Source organism: Tetrao urogallus, assembly GCF_951394365.1.
Source record: "Tetrao urogallus genome assembly, chromosome: 21".
In the NCBI taxonomy this organism is placed as follows: domain Eukaryota; kingdom Metazoa; phylum Chordata; class Aves; order Galliformes; family Phasianidae; genus Tetrao; species Tetrao urogallus.
Window position 1 is genome coordinate 2,599,007 of NC_136834.1, and position 15,384 is coordinate 2,614,390.

The following is a 15,384-nucleotide window of genomic DNA, read 5'->3' on the forward strand; positions in this document are numbered from 1 at the left end:
TTTAGAGCCAGGAGAGGGGGGGGCCTCTATTCTTTGTTTATTTTAAGGAGGATTTAAAGTTTTCCAGCGTTTCTCCAGCGCTGAGAAATGCACATTTCCCTTCTCCTTCCCCAAACCCACGAGGAATTCAGGGTTACTTTGCCAAACACCAGCAGCCATGGCTGCGCGGTGCCTGCAAATAACCGGGTGGGAAAAGCACCGGAAAAAAGCATTTATTATCATCATTTTTTTTTTCCTTTTTTTTTGTTTAACCTCAAACCCGCAAGCGAGGGCTGTGCGGTCGTGGAGCATTCTGCAGGATGCTCTCTTTGGTGCTTTTTTTGCCCTTTTCCTCTTGTATTTTTTGGCCCCTGGCCCTGCAGCGCATCACCACGCCTCGTGCCCTGCTGCCTCTGTTTCCCCTCCCTGTGCGGAGTTTCGGTGAAACTCCCAATCCCTGCAGGAGCTGCAGGGTGATGCGTGGGGCAGGGGCTGCCCCGGGGCTGCTGCTCACCCTCAGCTCCATGGGGGCTGTGCTCCCATCGCCTTCTGCCTGCCCCCGACCCGCTGAGCGCCCTCCACAGACCCTATGGGTGCTTCTCAGCACCTTTCCCACATGATGGGGATGCTGCGGACCTCCCGCCACCCTACTCTGTAGCCCCATCGCTGTTCTCACCCTCACCACGGTGTCCTCCCCTCATGGGTGTTGCCTGGCCCCAGCCCCGCAGAGCCATCCCCCGCACCCCCCCTCCGGCGCTGCCATGCCCAGCTCCAGCCCCATTTTTTGGGTGTTCCTCTGGCGCTGACCTCGTTTCACCCCTCCTGAGGCTGGGCTCGGGCATGCCCAGGATTAATTGCACCGCCTTCATTAGCATCAGCTGCGCCCTCCGCACCCTGAAACGCTACACCCTGCTTTGCAGAGCGACCCCGAAACGCAGTGGCAATAGGATGGGGTGCTCTGCACTCCAGACAGCTCCCGAAATTAACCATATGACCCCAAAAGCCATTTAATTGACACAGGGGCAGGATGGGCGGTCACGCGTCCTTGGCCAGCTCCTCTATGGCTCTCCGCAGCTGCAAGGGCAAGGAAGAGTTGGGACGGCCGCTGTCCCCTCGTGCCCCCCACCCCGTGTTCACCCAGTGTCCCCGCTGGCACCTCGGTGCGTGTGACAGCCCCCACCAGCTCCCCATAGTGAGTGACGAAGACGCACTGCAGCTTCAGCAGCTCGAAGAGGTGATGTGCCTGCAAAGAGCGGGGACACGTGGGGACAAAGTCCAAATTTTTCTGGCTTGGGGGCCCGTTGTCACCTGTCCCTCCACCCCAAACCTGGTGCAGTGAGGTCCACGGTGACAGCTGCAGTACGATGGGCTCAATGGCACAGTCCTCCCCAAGCGTCCCAGTGGAGGCTGGCTGCAGTGGGATAGAGCGAGTGATGCGCTGTATGTTTGGGTGGAAAAAACGATTTTTTGGGTGCCCCAAACTCACCTTCTCCTGCAGCGGCCCTGGGGGTGCCTGTGGGTGCTCGTGGCTCTGCAGGAAAGCCACCAGTTTGGCACGGCTGATGGTGCCCACCAGTGTGGGTGACCCTGCGGGGACAGGAGACAAGTGAGGTGACCGCAAGGCCACCAGCTGAGATGTCCCGTGGCCACCAGGCCCCTGCACACCTACCACCTTACCTTTGCTCTCCACCACCGGGTATTCTTTATTGGTGGTGGCATTGAGGGCCGCCAGCACCTCCTCAAAGCCATCACTCTTGGTCACAGCCACCACCCGCTGCTCCATGAACTCCTTCACCACCACCCGATAGGAGCTGAAGAAAAAAGCCACAGTTTTTGCCAGGGAATCCCCCCAAAGCAGAGCCTGTGAGGATACTCACGCTATGTGCCGGCTGCGGATGGGGGGCAGGTAGGGCAGCTTCTTGACAATGATGGTGCCATCATAGAAGGAAGGCTGGCTCTTCCGCGTGATGGCGTTGGCCACCAGCACAGCCAGCACGACGGGCAGCACGTGGGCCATGTGGCCAGTGGCCTCACACACCAGCAGGGCGGTGGAGACAGAGTAGGTGATGGCACCCGAGAAAGCAGCAGCGCCTGCGGATGAGGCAATGGTGGCATTGGCACAAGGATTGGGGTGGCCCCACTGTCCCCACTCCACGATGTCACCCACTTACCGGCCAGTGCATATCCACCGGGGACAATGGGGTACGTCGTGCCCTCCGTGCGGATGCCATGGGGGAAAAGTGCGGCCAACACCTCCCCATGCAGCCGCCCGATGGCCGCTCCTGTGGGGTTGGGGAGGGGGGGAGAGAGAAGCCCAGGACCCCCAAGGAATACCCCCCAAAAAATACAGACCCAGATCCCCCCCAACAGGACCAGGTGCAGCCCCCAGTGCTGGATGCAACTCCCTTATCCACCACACGTCAAAATGGGCTGGACACCCCCCTGCAGCCCCTCAAGATCGTACGCACCTCAAGAGCCGGATGCATCCCTGAGCCCCCAGCGTGTCAGATGCCAACCCACTGATCTCCTCCCCACCCCTAATGCGTTGGATGCACCCCATGCTTCCCCAGGACCAGATGCAGCCCACGTCTGGGTGCCCCCCAGGAGTGGGGCAGGACCCCTTGGACTCACCATAGACAAAGACAGGCATGAAGTACCCAGCAGGCATGGGCAGGGTGGTGGCCAGGGTCAGCATCCAGAACTGAGGGGCACACAGCACATGGGAATGGGGACAACAGGTTGCGGTGTGGGGCTGGGGACACAATGAGGTACCTTCATCAGCAGGAAGAAGACCAAAGTACCGAAGATGGTGGCTGAAGGGTGGCACCACTCCTGCCACAGCCCCCGTGGGTCCCCCAGCTGGGTGGTGGCCATGGAAGCGTTCTGGGCCAGCACAAACCAGGAACGGTTGTCGAAGAGAGAGATGAGGTATTCCTTCATGGATAGCTAGACAGACAGACAAACAGCATGGGTGTGAGGGACAGGGGGGGGCTGACGGGAAAGCCCCCAGCCCTGCTCACCCTGGAGGCCATCAGCTGGCCCAGGCCTGGAGGGAAGGTGATGGACGCCAGCAGCAGCACCACCAGCGCTGTGTACAGGGGCTTGCTGTGGGAAGAAGGGCGGATGAGACAGACGGATGTACCAGGGGACACACAGACACACTGCGGGACACGAGGACGCAGTGAGCGGGACAGACGGACACACTGGGGGGACACAAGGACGTGTGGGGGTGGGACACACGTTCAGGTGCTCAGCATGGACACACAGGACGCACTCGGTGGCCAGCAGCCTGCCTGTCAGCCGGTTGTCTTTGACGGCCGCCAGCAGCCAGCGCTGGCAGAAGAGGTAGGCGCAGGCGATGGCTCCACAGATGGCCCTGGGGGAGAGATGGCAGCGTGCAGGCAGAGCTGGGCAGGGCGTGCACAAGGAAACGGGCAGAGCGCAGGCAGGTTATGGGCAGAATACAGGCAGGGAAGTGGGAAGGATGTGGGCAGATCCAGGCAGGGTAAGGGCAGTGCGAGGGCAGGAGCCCGTCCCCAGTAGGTCCCTCTTTACCCCAAAATCATGAAGAAGAAAGTCTCCGGCAGGTCAAAAGGGAAATCAAGCTTGAGGTTGCTTTTAAACAGAGCGGTGATGGTTTCTGTGGAGGAAGGAAGGGGCACATGGATTTTTAGGGGGGACGAAGCACACCGCAGGGCTGCTCCCTGCCCTGCCCTGTCTTGCCTTGCTCGCTGTTGAAGACGGCGAGGAGGCGAAACATGAAGGCACCGCAAGTAGCAGCAAAAAACCCACGCCAGTAATCCCGCACAGCAAAGTGGGATGCCATCACCTCGATGCTGAACAGCACCCCTGGAAAAAGGGAGGGGACTCACTCAGAATTCGGGGTTCCCTCCCATGGGAAAGGGGCGGGGGGGGTCACTCACCGCTGATGGGAGCCCCAAAAACAGTGGCCACACCAACAGCCTGAGCAGCCACCAGCATCTCGTTCTGCTTGAATTTGTCCTGTGGAGAAAACAGTTTAATCGAAACACTTTGGGTTTGGAGACAAAACTGGTTAAAAAATAATATTCCAGCATTGCCACCACCTCATACTCCCTCATCACCGAGGTCCGCATCTTCCCCAGATAAGCTGCAGCCATGGAGGAGAGGTGGACAAAGGGACCCTGGGGACATGGAGAGGACACAGCGCTGAGCAGCCTCGGCACAGAGCCTGTGCTGAAATCCCTGCTGGAATTCCCTGCTCACCAATTTGCCAAGGAACACGGTGCTGCCAGCAGAAAGGGTGCAGGTCAGCCCCACCACCTTGGCCCCGAAATTCTTGATGGCCAAGTATTCCTCCAGCTCCACGCCGCTCAGGATGGTCCTGAGCTCAGGAATGCCAGAGCCTTGGTGGGGGAGAAGAGCTCTGATTTGGGGGGGGCTCCAAGATTGGAGGAGCCTCCGAGTACTGGGTGCTCCAAGTGTGAAGAGCTCCAGGTTTTGAAGGCTCCAAGTTTTGAGAGTTCCAAATTTTGTGGGCCCCATGTTTTGTAAATTCCACATTTGAGGTCCCCAAGTTTTGGGGCACTCCTATTTTTGAGGGCTCCACGATTTGTAGGCACCAAATTTTGGGAGGGGAGGGGGGGGGTGTCTCCAAGTCTTAGGGATTCCCTGCACCAGGGAGGGTTTGGGGAGCCCGAGGGATCCCCACTCACCACCCGAATGCGGCGTGATGCTGTTGGCAAAGCCGGTGGAGAAGGCTGTCAGGGCCACAGGGTAGATGGTCCATGAGAGGTACTTGAGCACCAAGTAATCACCAACTTCTTGGTACAGCCACCGGTGGGCTGGAGAAGAAGTGCTGGGAGGGGAGATGCCCCAACAGCCTCCCAGCTTCCCCCAGTTTTCAGGTTCTCCCCCAAACAGGGGCTGCTGCAGCCCCTCCTTACCCTCATAGAGCCTAAAGATGATGAGGTCCATCATGAAGCTGATGGTGGCCATGAGGACCCCCAGGACAAAGAGGAAATACCAGTCCTCGCCCACACGGAAGAGCAGCCCCTTCACCACCTCCAGACACCCTGCAGAACCGGGATGGGGGCAACAGGGTGCTAACCCCCCCAGAAGATCCCAAAACCAACTCAGTGTGCCCAAAAACGAAGGGTAGGGGTCTCACCTCGCAGCCTCCTACGGGCTTTGGGGCAGGGCCGCCAGCTGTGCTCCGACACCAAAACCTTCTCCTCTTCCTGCTCCAGGCTGGGGGGCTCCATCCCGGGAACGTTTTGGGGGTCTGGTGCTGCCCGGCTCGATGCTGCTGCCTGTGCCAGCACTGTGGTGGAAATGAGTTTGCAAACAAGCTCATTATAAACGACCTTGACAAGGTGGCCAGACCTGCGCGGGCTGGAGCCAGCCAGAGCAATAAGGGAAGGGTTTCAGCCTCCGAATACGCCTCGGGAGGGGAAGGGGGGGTGGGGGGGCACATCCAGCCCTAGCCGAGGGGGCACGGAGGAGCAACGCAGTGCCCAGCGATGCTCTGAGCATCTCCACACATGTGGACAGCCAAGGGTGACTCAGGCGCCTGCCGGAATTACTCAGCACAGAGGGGGGGCTGCTCACATTACACCCCCCCTGCATTTTTTGGCAGGGCTGTCTGGTGGGTCAGCGCAGGGAATAAAGCCTTACATGGTCTGCTCTGCTGAGCCACTCGCCGAGCCTTCTTTTCTGCCCCAAAATGTGGCCTCGTCTGCCCTGGGATGGGAGAAAAGCTCCAAATGATGTAGATTTTGCAACCCCCCCCCCCCAACATTCCTGCATGGAGCTGCCAGCTTGGATGTGCTCCACACTTCCATCAAGGACGCTTCTAATGACTTTTTATTGTTATTATCACTCCCCACGCAAGGAGCCCTGGGGCTGGAGCTCCCTGAAACCCCCATCCTGGGGACAGCGGGTGGGGGCGAGCATCAGCCCCTCAGCCCACTGCATTATCCTGGTGGGCAGGAATGCCAGCGGTGGAATCAGGTTCCCCCCACCACGGCCAGGACGGGGAGGAGCCGAGCCAACGAAAGGGGGGAGAGAGGAAAAAATTTCCACGGCGCCCAGAGTGATGTAGCAGGACCTAAATTTAGCCGGTTTTACAAGAGGTCTGGAAGGTGGCCGAGAGCCAAACGGGGCTTTATAAGCTCGGTGGCCGCCCTCGAGACAGCCGGTGCCGCTGGGTGAGGAGGTGCCATTGGCCCCTTTGACCTGCTCTGGAGTGGATGAACTTGAAATCCTCCTCAGCTTTCCGGTCGGAGCACAGCTTCCACCACCACAGCCGCTCCTCGTCGCCCGCTTGCCCCATGGAGCTTTTTGGGAGCTTCGCCAGGCCCCACGAGCCGATGGGCTTCCCAGGCAAGTCCCTACAATGGGATCGCGGCGAGGGCGCACCTCACTGTTTGGGGTCCCGCTGCAGCCCAAGGTCACCCTAAGGAGGGTGGAGGGCTTGGATTCAACACAGAGCTGTGGGAAATGAGTCAATTCTGGGAGGGAATTATCGGGGGGAAGGGGACGAGCTGACCGCTGCGCTGCCCTACAGCTCGGCCCGGCACCAATGGCAACGTGAAGACCCTGGGCAACACCTACCAGTTCACAGTGGATGTCAGCGACTTCGCCCCTGAGGACATCATTGTCACCACCTCCAACAACCAGATTGAGGTGCACGCTGAGAAGGTGAGCACGCCCTCCGGCACCCCACATCACCACCCCAATGCTGCCACCCCCAGAGACCCCCACTTGGCTATCACGACATCCCCACAGTCACCAATTGAGCACTGAAGTCCCTATTTCCTCATCTTTTTGCCCTTTATTTCTGCTGCAGCGTCCCATGTCCTCTCCCAGGTGCTGTCCCCACACACCCTAAATCTTAACGCCCCAGGAGCAGCTCCCAAAACAGCACCTTTGTTCCTCCAGCTGCCAGCCCCAGGTGACTCACGTCCCACCAACGCACCCACAGGGAGATTATAAATATTAACACCACACACAAGGCGACACTGCGAGCCTCACCCAAGGGCAAAGGAACAAAGCTCTCCTGTGCCTCTTGCAGCCTAAAATCGCCCCTTTCTCCCCTCCCAGCTGGCCGCGGATGGCACCGTCATGAACACCTTCACCCATAAGTGCCAGCTGCCCGAGGATGTGGACCCCACATCGGTGTCATCCTCGCTGGGGGACAACGGCACGCTGACCATCCGCGCCGTGCGGCAGCCGGCTAAACACAGCGAGCACGTCCAGCAGATCTTCCGGACTGAGATCAAAATCTGAGAGGCCGGGGGCAGCGCCGGGGCCGGGCCTTTCCCCTGCCCCTGGGTAGATTGTGGGGTGCTCCCTTATTTATCTAGCTGTCTGTCTGCTCCCCGGCAAGCTGGCTGCCACCCTGCTGGTTTGGGATGGAGGGGATGCTGTGGAGGGGATGGGAGTGCTCCCCGCAGGCTCCCTAGGAGGTATGAGGTGAAACCCGCACACAGCATGAGCATCCCTCACTGCAGGACCCACGAGAGATTGCAGGCATCATTCTGGGGCTGGATTGGGAAGACCTGGAGGTCCCACAGCAGTTGTGGTGGTGGTGGTGGTTGCGGGTTTGCCTGCAGGACAGATACGAGGAGTGAGGCTGGGGAGCGAGCCCTTCCCTGACCCTCTGCTGGAGCTTTTCTTTGTATATACAGCTTGTACTGGGTTATGAGAGATAACTGAGAACTGCTGTCTCCTTTCATTCTTCTGCTTTCCTGATTCTTTTTCCCCAAAGGAGCCGAGTTAAAGGGACAGAGCAGCTGCAGGCTCAGCTCCAATGGGGACCTCAGTAGCAGGGACCACAATTCCTCCTGGATGCAAACAAGAAGCTGGCCCCAGCATCCCTGCTCCATGCCCACCTCCTTGTTTATTTCCAGTCCCAGTGACTCACTTCTTCCTGGCCGCTCTATTTCTAAGCCCTTCCCTCAGCTGCTCGGCTGCCAGCCCACCTTGGAAGGTCACCAAACCCTCTTCTCCTTTTTGCCCACCACCAAGCCCTAGACGGCAGCAGGCTGGGGCAGAGAGGCTGCCAAACCCAGGGTTCCTTCCTTTGTGGGACCAACCACTGCCCTGAAGCCACCCCATGTGTACAAACACAGCACAGGGCTGTTTATAGAGACCACACAGCTCATGTTACCTTGGCACGGGTGCGAGGTCGGTTTGTCCCATAATGGCTTGTGATCAGCATTGACATGCCTGTAATGCTACAAGGACATTCAAAGGGATCTAGCTGGTGCCTTTCACTGTTTTATTTCTGTCCCACGCTCACCTCGGGTGAGGCAGGAGCTGCTGCAGGGCTTGGTGGACTCCTTGCTGCAAGGAAAAATGTTTAAACGGTGTCAAAAAAACTCCCAAAGAGCCCAGTACAGCTCAGAAAATTGGAACTGTGCACGTATGGGGATATGAGCGACAGGATGCATCCACCGTGCCCCAAAAAGCCACCCCACGGCACTTGGCACCCACACACTACAGTCACACGGTGCCACCTAGTGGCGAGGGGTACAGATAAAAGACCTAAAGGGAAGAAAAAAGGGTTTTTCTCCCCAAAGCTGCCTGGTTTCGGGGTGGGAATTGGGGGACAGAGTGAAAAGCAGCTCAGAGCTCCAACGCTGAACACGGCCCTGCGAGGGGCCCATTGCTGGCAGGCTGGCCGTGCCACATGCACCTGACAGGGAAGCTGGTACACGAGAACAGCAGTCTCCAGGCCGCTGCCTGCACAGCTGTGGCAGTTGGGCCGCCCTCGCCTCACCAGCATCTTCTGAAGAACAACACTGCCTCGACGCTCCTCTCAAGCGGCCATCCCTGCGCTACACCTTTCCTATGGGGAGCAGCACAGAGGATCATCTGGGTTGTTAACGACCTGAGCGAGACCCTCAGCCACACCCACCCAGTTCCTTCAGCACGCAGGCCCTCGCCAGGGTAATTCCGGCGCCTTTCATCCCCACAGAGCGTACCTCGGGGCCCGCTCCTGTAGGGCCACCCGGCCACCATCACGGCACACCCTCATCCCCAAGCTTAGAGACACCCAAGGAAGGAACATCAGCCCCCACGGACGCACAGGGCACGAGGCTGAGGCCCCGGTTCCACAGAACGCCGCAAGACCCGCTGCTGCCCGCCCGACCCCGACAGCCAAATCCCAACGCCCGCCAACATGGCGCCGGGCCGGGGAGGGAGGAAAACACTCGCGTCACGTGACCCGACGGCCACCTGCGCTTCGCGCATGCGCGTCCCCGCCCCGAGCAGGGCGCGCAGGCGCAGTGCCGCATGCGGTGGGCGGGAAGGGGCGACGCCGCTTCCGCCCGGTGCCAAGATGGCGGCGCCCTTTGTCTGGGCCGTGTCACGGGCGGTGATCTGAGGCTGCCAGCGGGCCCGGCATGGCAGGTAGGGCCGAGGGTGGTGGGGGAGAGCCTGGGAGGCTGGGAGGAGGCTCGCTAGGAGGCTAAGAGACTCTTAGTAGAGGCCTGGGGGCAGGCTTAGGAGGAGGCCTTGGTTTTGGGGTGCAGTCCCCCTTTGCGTTGAACCCAGCTCTGAGGTGAGGCCCTGCGCTGAGCCTGACTGCTGCCCGTCCGGCTCCAGAGCTGAGGGCACCTCTGAGCCCCTCAGGAATTTAACAAAAAAAAAAAAAAAAAAAAAAAAAGGTTTCTCTGCTCCACTGCGTTGCACGAGCCCTTGTTAATAAACGGGAGAGCTGCCAGCCCTCACAGTGAGAACGTCTGGGCATTGAAGGAGGAAAGAAGGCATAAAACCTTTGCTTTACATCTCCTGTTGCTGAGCATCTCTTGCTCCCTTGGCTTTCCCTCCGTTTCTCCCCCCAGTTTCATACCCTGGGAGCACACTTGTGTGGGCTGCACCCTGGGACCTGGCTGTGGCTCTTGCTGTGTGTGCAGGTGCTCTGGTAGCAGAGCTTTCCATCTCTGTGGCGGACTGGGTAATGAGGAGCTTGTCAGCTGCGTCAGGGAGAGATGGGAAGGGAAAGCAGCACCCACGCCCTTCTGACAAGGTGGAATCGGGGGGTGTCTGCTTCTGGCTGCGCGTTGTCTGCATGGAGGTCACAGCACCTCGGTGTGGGGTAGGAAAAAAAGCAGCAAGAAACCGCTGTGGGTTTTGCACAAGCTCTGAAGCAGTGAGTTTTGTAGTTTAAAACAGGGGGTTTGCAGTGCGTTTCTCCCTGGAGGGCTGCGTAGAGTCTGACTTCAGCACCAGGGAGGGGCAGATTTTGGAGGAGAGCCACAAACTTCTCATTCCTCATAGTGCCATAGTGCCTGGTGTGGTGGTTGGCGACCCTGCGCATAGCAGAGGGGTTGAAACTAGATGATCATCGTGGTCCTTTTCAACCCAGGCCATTCTGTGATTCTATGGTTCCCAATTCTGTTCCTGAGATCTCTCTGCGGCACACGGTTGCAACCAAGGACCACTCCTCTTTTATCACTGCTTTTCAGGCACGGAGCTGAGCTCAGGCATGGGGCTTTGATACATCTTCGTGTGTCACAGCACCAATAGAAAAGGGTTTGTGTCCATGTCAGCTGCTTTCTTTAGCAGTCCTGACTGCATTCCTTTTTTTCTTCTGCTCCCATCCTATCCTTTTGTGTTTGCATGCGGCTCAGAGCTTTCTAAGTACATAAGGCAGCATTGCTTGTGCTGCTGGGAAAGTGCTCTTTCTCTAGGGAAGCAAAGTTTCCCTTGCAAACTTCACTGAGTCTTACACATATATATATATCTATACATATATATGAGGGTTTAGATAGATCTTGACGCAAGTATTGCTATTTCTGGCTGTTGATAGATGTGTTTGGGGGCAGGTGATTTGTTGCTGTTTGGTTGAAAATCATCCTGTGTTTTGGGACGGGCAGGGGAAGGAGACACAGAGAGCATCTTTGCTCAGAGGAGAGCAAACTTGTGTGGTTCTCCTAATGGTTCCTTTCCAGCCTCTATCTTTCTGTCTTCTCAGCTGAGCAAACGAAGCCCCTAACTCCTCCTTCCTGCAGGTTTCTTTTGGCTGCTCCTCTCCAAGGGGTGATTGCTGTCAAGGGAGACCCAAGGCTGCAGAGCAAGGCAGAAGACCGTCAGGAGCTCATTGCTGCGACCCACTGCAGACAGGAGGAGGCTCCCTTGTCGCACTGCACGCCCGTCCTGTGCTCAGCAGCTGAAGGAACACGTTTGTGGCTTGCAGCAGCTGCCCCAGTTGAACTGGCCTGCCCAGCCCTGACCGAGTACGTGAGCTCCCACTGCCTGCAGATGTCTGCAGTGCTCCCACCTCCCTCGGTCTGCTGACCCTCCGCCTTCCGCTTCTTGGGATTCCTGGCTTCGTGCTCTGCCCCATTCCCGCCCCTTTGGGCTTTTAGCACCACCTCACTACAGCTCTGCTTTCTGCCCACAGCCATGGATTTCCCTCAGCACAGCAGGCAGGTTTTGGAGCAGCTGAACCAGCTGCGGCAGCTGGGCTTGCTGTGCGACTGCACCTTCGTGGTGGATGGCATCAACTTCAAGGCCCACAAAGCCGTGCTGGCGGCATGCAGTGAGTATTTCAGGATGCTCTTTGTGGACCAGAAGGAGGACGTGGTGCACCTCGACATCAGCAACGTGGCAGGTAGGATCCAAGGCTTCTGCAAATCCCACAGCCGGATGGGTGGCACAGGTGGGAGCTCGCAGCGTGTGCTGTGCCTTTTGCAGGGCTGGGGCAGGTTTTGGAGTTCATGTACACGGCCAAGCTGAGCCTGAACCCTGACAATGTGGAAGATGTGCTGGCTGTGGCAGGGTTCCTCCAGATGCGGGAGATCGTCAACGCTTGCAATGCACTCAAATCCCTCACGGTGCTGGCAGAAAGCCCTGTAGAGAGCCGGGAGCTCCTCACTGAGCTCGGTACGTAGCTTTCTTGTTTTGTTTCGCCTCATCCAGCAAGCCGCAGAGGCCTGATGGCGTAGTTGTCTTCCTTTGCAGGGGTTGAGAAGGTGATTGTTGAGGGCAAAACAGCGGCAGCAGTAACGCAAGGTGATTCTGACAAACCAAAAGATCCTCCCAACCCAGAGGGGAAGGAAGAGGCGCCAGCGGCCGCAGCAACACAGCCCAAGGAGCCAGCAGAGCAACCGGATGCCAAAGAGGGCCCTGCAGAAAGTCAGCAGGCAGGAGGTGAGCTCTGAACTCCCCCCAGATGCCCTGTCCTGCTGCCCATTACTTCTTGAGCGTGGCTGAGACTCTCTGCTGCTCGTAGGTGTGGACAGTGCTGCCGAAGCCGGCCCTGCTGCCACGTCCCCCAGCCGCCTGCAGCCAGCAGAGAGCGAGGTGGGCAACAGCAGCCCCAGGGAGAAGGGCAGCGATGCTCCCAGCGCTGAGGCAAGAGGTGCGTTGTGGTGAGCACAGCACGGGGACTTTGCTGTTTTCCCTTCCTGGGAGTGGGGCAGGGTCTAAGGTGCATCAGCTTAAATTTGGGGTTAGAGTTAGGAAGTGCAGATGGGTTTTGTGTCTCTGATGCTGCTCTCGATCCTTCGTGTCCCTGTTTTTTGAATGCATGCAGAGATGGAGCTGGAAGGGAAGGAGAAAGAGGGGGAGGCGATGGCGGAGGAAGAAGAGGAGGCTAAAATTCCCAAGGCAGCACAACCCAAATTAGAAAGCAGAGAAAATGCTGATGATAACGAATCAGGGAGCACTGACTCCGGACAGGAGAACTCAGGCGAAACGCGGCTGCTGCGTTCGGGTTCTTACAGCGACAGGACCGAGTCGAAAGCCTACGGCTCCGTCACACACAAGTGTGAGGTGAGGGCGGCCGCAGCCACGGCAGGGCTCCCGTTCCTCGCTGCCCCCGGCATCACCGCGCATCTCTCTGCCCGCAGGACTGCGGGAAGGAGTTCACCCACACTGGGAACTTCAAGCGGCACATCCGCATCCACACCGGCGAGAAACCCTTCTCCTGCAGGGAGTGCAATAAAGCCTTCTCAGACCCGGCTGCGTGCAAAGCCCACGAGAAGACGCACAGGTACGGCGACAGCTGCCACCCGGCTCTTGGAGCTGTGATGGCGGCAGCGGAGTCGGAGGTCGGCGGGGACTCGCTGTGCTGCTTCCCTCACCTGCCAGCCCCGCGTGCCTTGCAGCCCGCTGAAGCCCTATGGCTGTGAGGAGTGTGGGAAGAGCTACCGCCTCATCAGCCTGCTGAACCTGCACAAGAAGCGGCACACGGGGGAGGCCAAGTACCGCTGCGACGACTGCGGGAAGCTCTTCACCACCTCGGGCAACCTCAAGAGGCACCAACTGGTGCACAGTGGGGAGAAGCCCTACCAGTGCGACTACTGCGGGCGCTCCTTCTCTGACCCCACCTCCAAAATGCGGCACCTGGAGACCCACGACACCGACAAGGAGCACAAGTGTCCCCACTGTGACAAGAAATTCAACCAGGTGAGCTGGAGGAGGGGCTGGAGCAGTCACGGCTCAGTGCCCACCATGGGGGGCTGCTGGGGATGGGGGGGAGCTCTCTGCATCCCGATGTTTGTCCCCAGGTGGGGAACTTGAAAGCTCACTTGAAGATTCACATTGCGGATGGGCCCCTGAAGTGTCGGGAGTGCGGCAAGCAGTTCACCACCTCAGGTAGCATGGGATGGGGAGCTCCCCGAGCAGGGTATCCACTGTCCGTGGGGAACAGAGAAGGGTTTAAACCCCCACCTCGCACTCTGGGGCCGCTCCTGAAAGGAGCTGATCTGCGGGACAGAGGTTCCCTCCCATCTCCCCAAGCTGTTGCAGGGTTCCTGCTGCATGCGGCACAGGGAGGGATGGGGGCGCTCCGGTGTCCCCGTGCTGCTGTCTGAGATGCAGCTGCACGCAGGCAACCTGAAGCGGCACCTCCGGATCCACAGCGGGGAGAAGCCCTACGTCTGTGTGCACTGCCAGCGGCAGTTTGCTGACCCTGGGGCGCTGCAGCGGCACGTCCGCATCCACACGGGTAGGAACGCAGCTCAGCCTCCACACTGCCTTTCCCTGGAGGGCTGAGGGGGGTTCCACGTTGATCCCCGTGGGGCTGAGCCCTCCTGCTGCCTCCCCAGGAGAGAAGCCGTGCCAGTGCCTCATCTGTGGGAAGGCGTTCACCCAAGCCAGCTCCCTCATCGCCCACGTGCGCCAGCACACGGGGGAGAAGCCCTATGTCTGCGAGCGCTGTGGCAAGAGGTGAGCGTCCTCCGTGGTGCTGTTATTGCACACCGTGCTGCTGGGCAGTGCCACCACTGTGTCCTCGTCCCTGATTCCCCTTCAGGTTCGTGCAGTCAAGCCAGCTGGCCAACCACATCCGGCACCACGACAACATCCGACCTCACAAGTGCACTGTCTGCAACAAAGCCTTCGTCAACGTGGGTGACCTCTCCAAACACATCATCATCCACACCGGTGAGTGCCCCCAGCGCTCCCCGCGCTGCCCCGTGTGCCTGAACCCACAGTTAACCTCCTGCTTCCCCTCTCGTCCCCAGGGGAGAAGCCGTTCCTCTGTGACAAATGCGGCCGTGGCTTCAACCGGGTGGACAACCTGCGCTCCCACGTCAAGACGGTGCACCAGGGCAAGGCAGGCATGAAGATCCTGGAGCCAGAAGATGGCAGTGAGCTCAACATCGTCACGGTGGCCTCAGACGACATGGTGACGCTGGCCACCGAGGCGCTGGCTGCCACCGCTGTCACACAGCTCACGGGTGAGCCCTGGGCCGTGGCCGCGGGGCACTTTGCCGTGGGTCGGATCCCTCGGGCTGAGTCTCGCCTGGCCTCGTGTCCTCGCGGCGCCCTCAGTATCGCTTCTCTCTCCTTTCTTCCAGTGGTCCCCGTGGCGGCCGCTGTGACGGCAGATGAGACCGAAGCGCTTAAAGCAGAGATCACCAAAGCGGTGAAACAAGTGCAGGAAGCAGGTGAGGAGGGGAGGGGGCCGGCCTCGCGCTCACCTGGCTCCCACCCCGCTGCTGCCACATCCCGGGCCTCCCCTCTGCCCTTGCAGACCCCAACACTCAGATCCTTTACGCCTGCGATTCCTGCGGGGAGAAATTCCTGGATGCCAGCAGCCTGGCGCAGCACGTCCGCATCCACACGGCCCAGGCGCTCGTCATGTTCCAGGCCGACACGGACTTTTACCAGCAGTACGGGGCCGCTGCTGCCACCTGGCAGACGGAGCAGGTCATCCCGGCCACCGAGCTGCTTTTCCGTGCCCGCGACAGCCCCCAAGAGGCCCCCGCCGCCCCCCTGGCCCCGGTGCCCCTCGCTGGGGAGGGCCAGGCACCTGCTGAATGACCCACCTGCACCCCCTCGCCTTTATTTAAAGTCAGCTGCTTGGAAATGGTGTAAAAAGTGTATTTCTGGAAGGAGAGAAAGAGAAGGAATAAATGGCAATATTTTCTAAAGCATGTGCTGGAGCCCACTGCCTCACACAGGTGC

At 59.2% G+C, this 15,384-nt stretch overlaps 3 protein-coding genes across 3 annotated transcripts; 2 read left to right on the forward strand and 1 right to left on the reverse strand.

Annotated features, from left to right (window-relative positions):
- Positions 1–1,014: 1,014 nt before the first annotated feature.
- Positions 1,015–9,216, reverse strand: CLCNKA (chloride voltage-gated channel Ka; the record flags this gene model as incomplete). Its single annotated transcript, XM_079545548.1, is given in 23 exon segments — positions 1,015–1,053; positions 1,136–1,222; positions 1,307–1,390; positions 1,466–1,566; positions 1,657–1,790; positions 1,857–2,070; positions 2,151–2,261; positions 2,611–2,680; positions 2,752–2,925; positions 3,000–3,084; positions 3,254–3,355; positions 3,535–3,619; positions 3,703–3,828; positions 3,903–3,981; positions 4,065–4,142; positions 4,225–4,364; positions 4,674–4,802; positions 4,905–5,033; positions 5,129–5,281; positions 8,132–8,198; positions 8,264–8,266; positions 8,269–8,307; positions 9,049–9,216. Coding segments are annotated over 23 exon segments (2,397 nt in total).
- Positions 6,210–7,248, forward strand: HSPB7 (heat shock protein family B (small) member 7; the record flags this gene model as incomplete). Its single annotated transcript, XM_079545361.1, has 3 exons — positions 6,210–6,342; positions 6,527–6,660; positions 7,063–7,248. 3 exons carry the CDS (start codon positions 6,210–6,212, stop codon positions 7,246–7,248), a joined length of 453 nt encoding a protein of 150 aa, XP_079401487.1.
- Positions 9,217–9,368: 152 nt separating the features above from the next.
- On the forward strand, positions 9,369–15,240 carry ZBTB17 (zinc finger and BTB domain containing 17; the record flags this gene model as incomplete). The annotated part of the gene is made up of 15 exons (XM_079545549.1): positions 9,369–9,375; positions 11,372–11,581; positions 11,665–11,853; positions 11,932–12,120; positions 12,203–12,331; positions 12,506–12,744; positions 12,822–12,964; positions 13,080–13,380; positions 13,482–13,569; positions 13,805–13,921; positions 14,022–14,142; positions 14,228–14,358; positions 14,439–14,654; positions 14,775–14,864; positions 14,951–15,240. The coding sequence occupies 15 exons, from the start codon at positions 9,369–9,371 to the stop codon at positions 15,238–15,240; spliced, it is 2,460 nt and encodes an 819-aa protein (XP_079401675.1).
- Between the last annotated feature and the right edge of the window lie 144 nt (positions 15,241–15,384).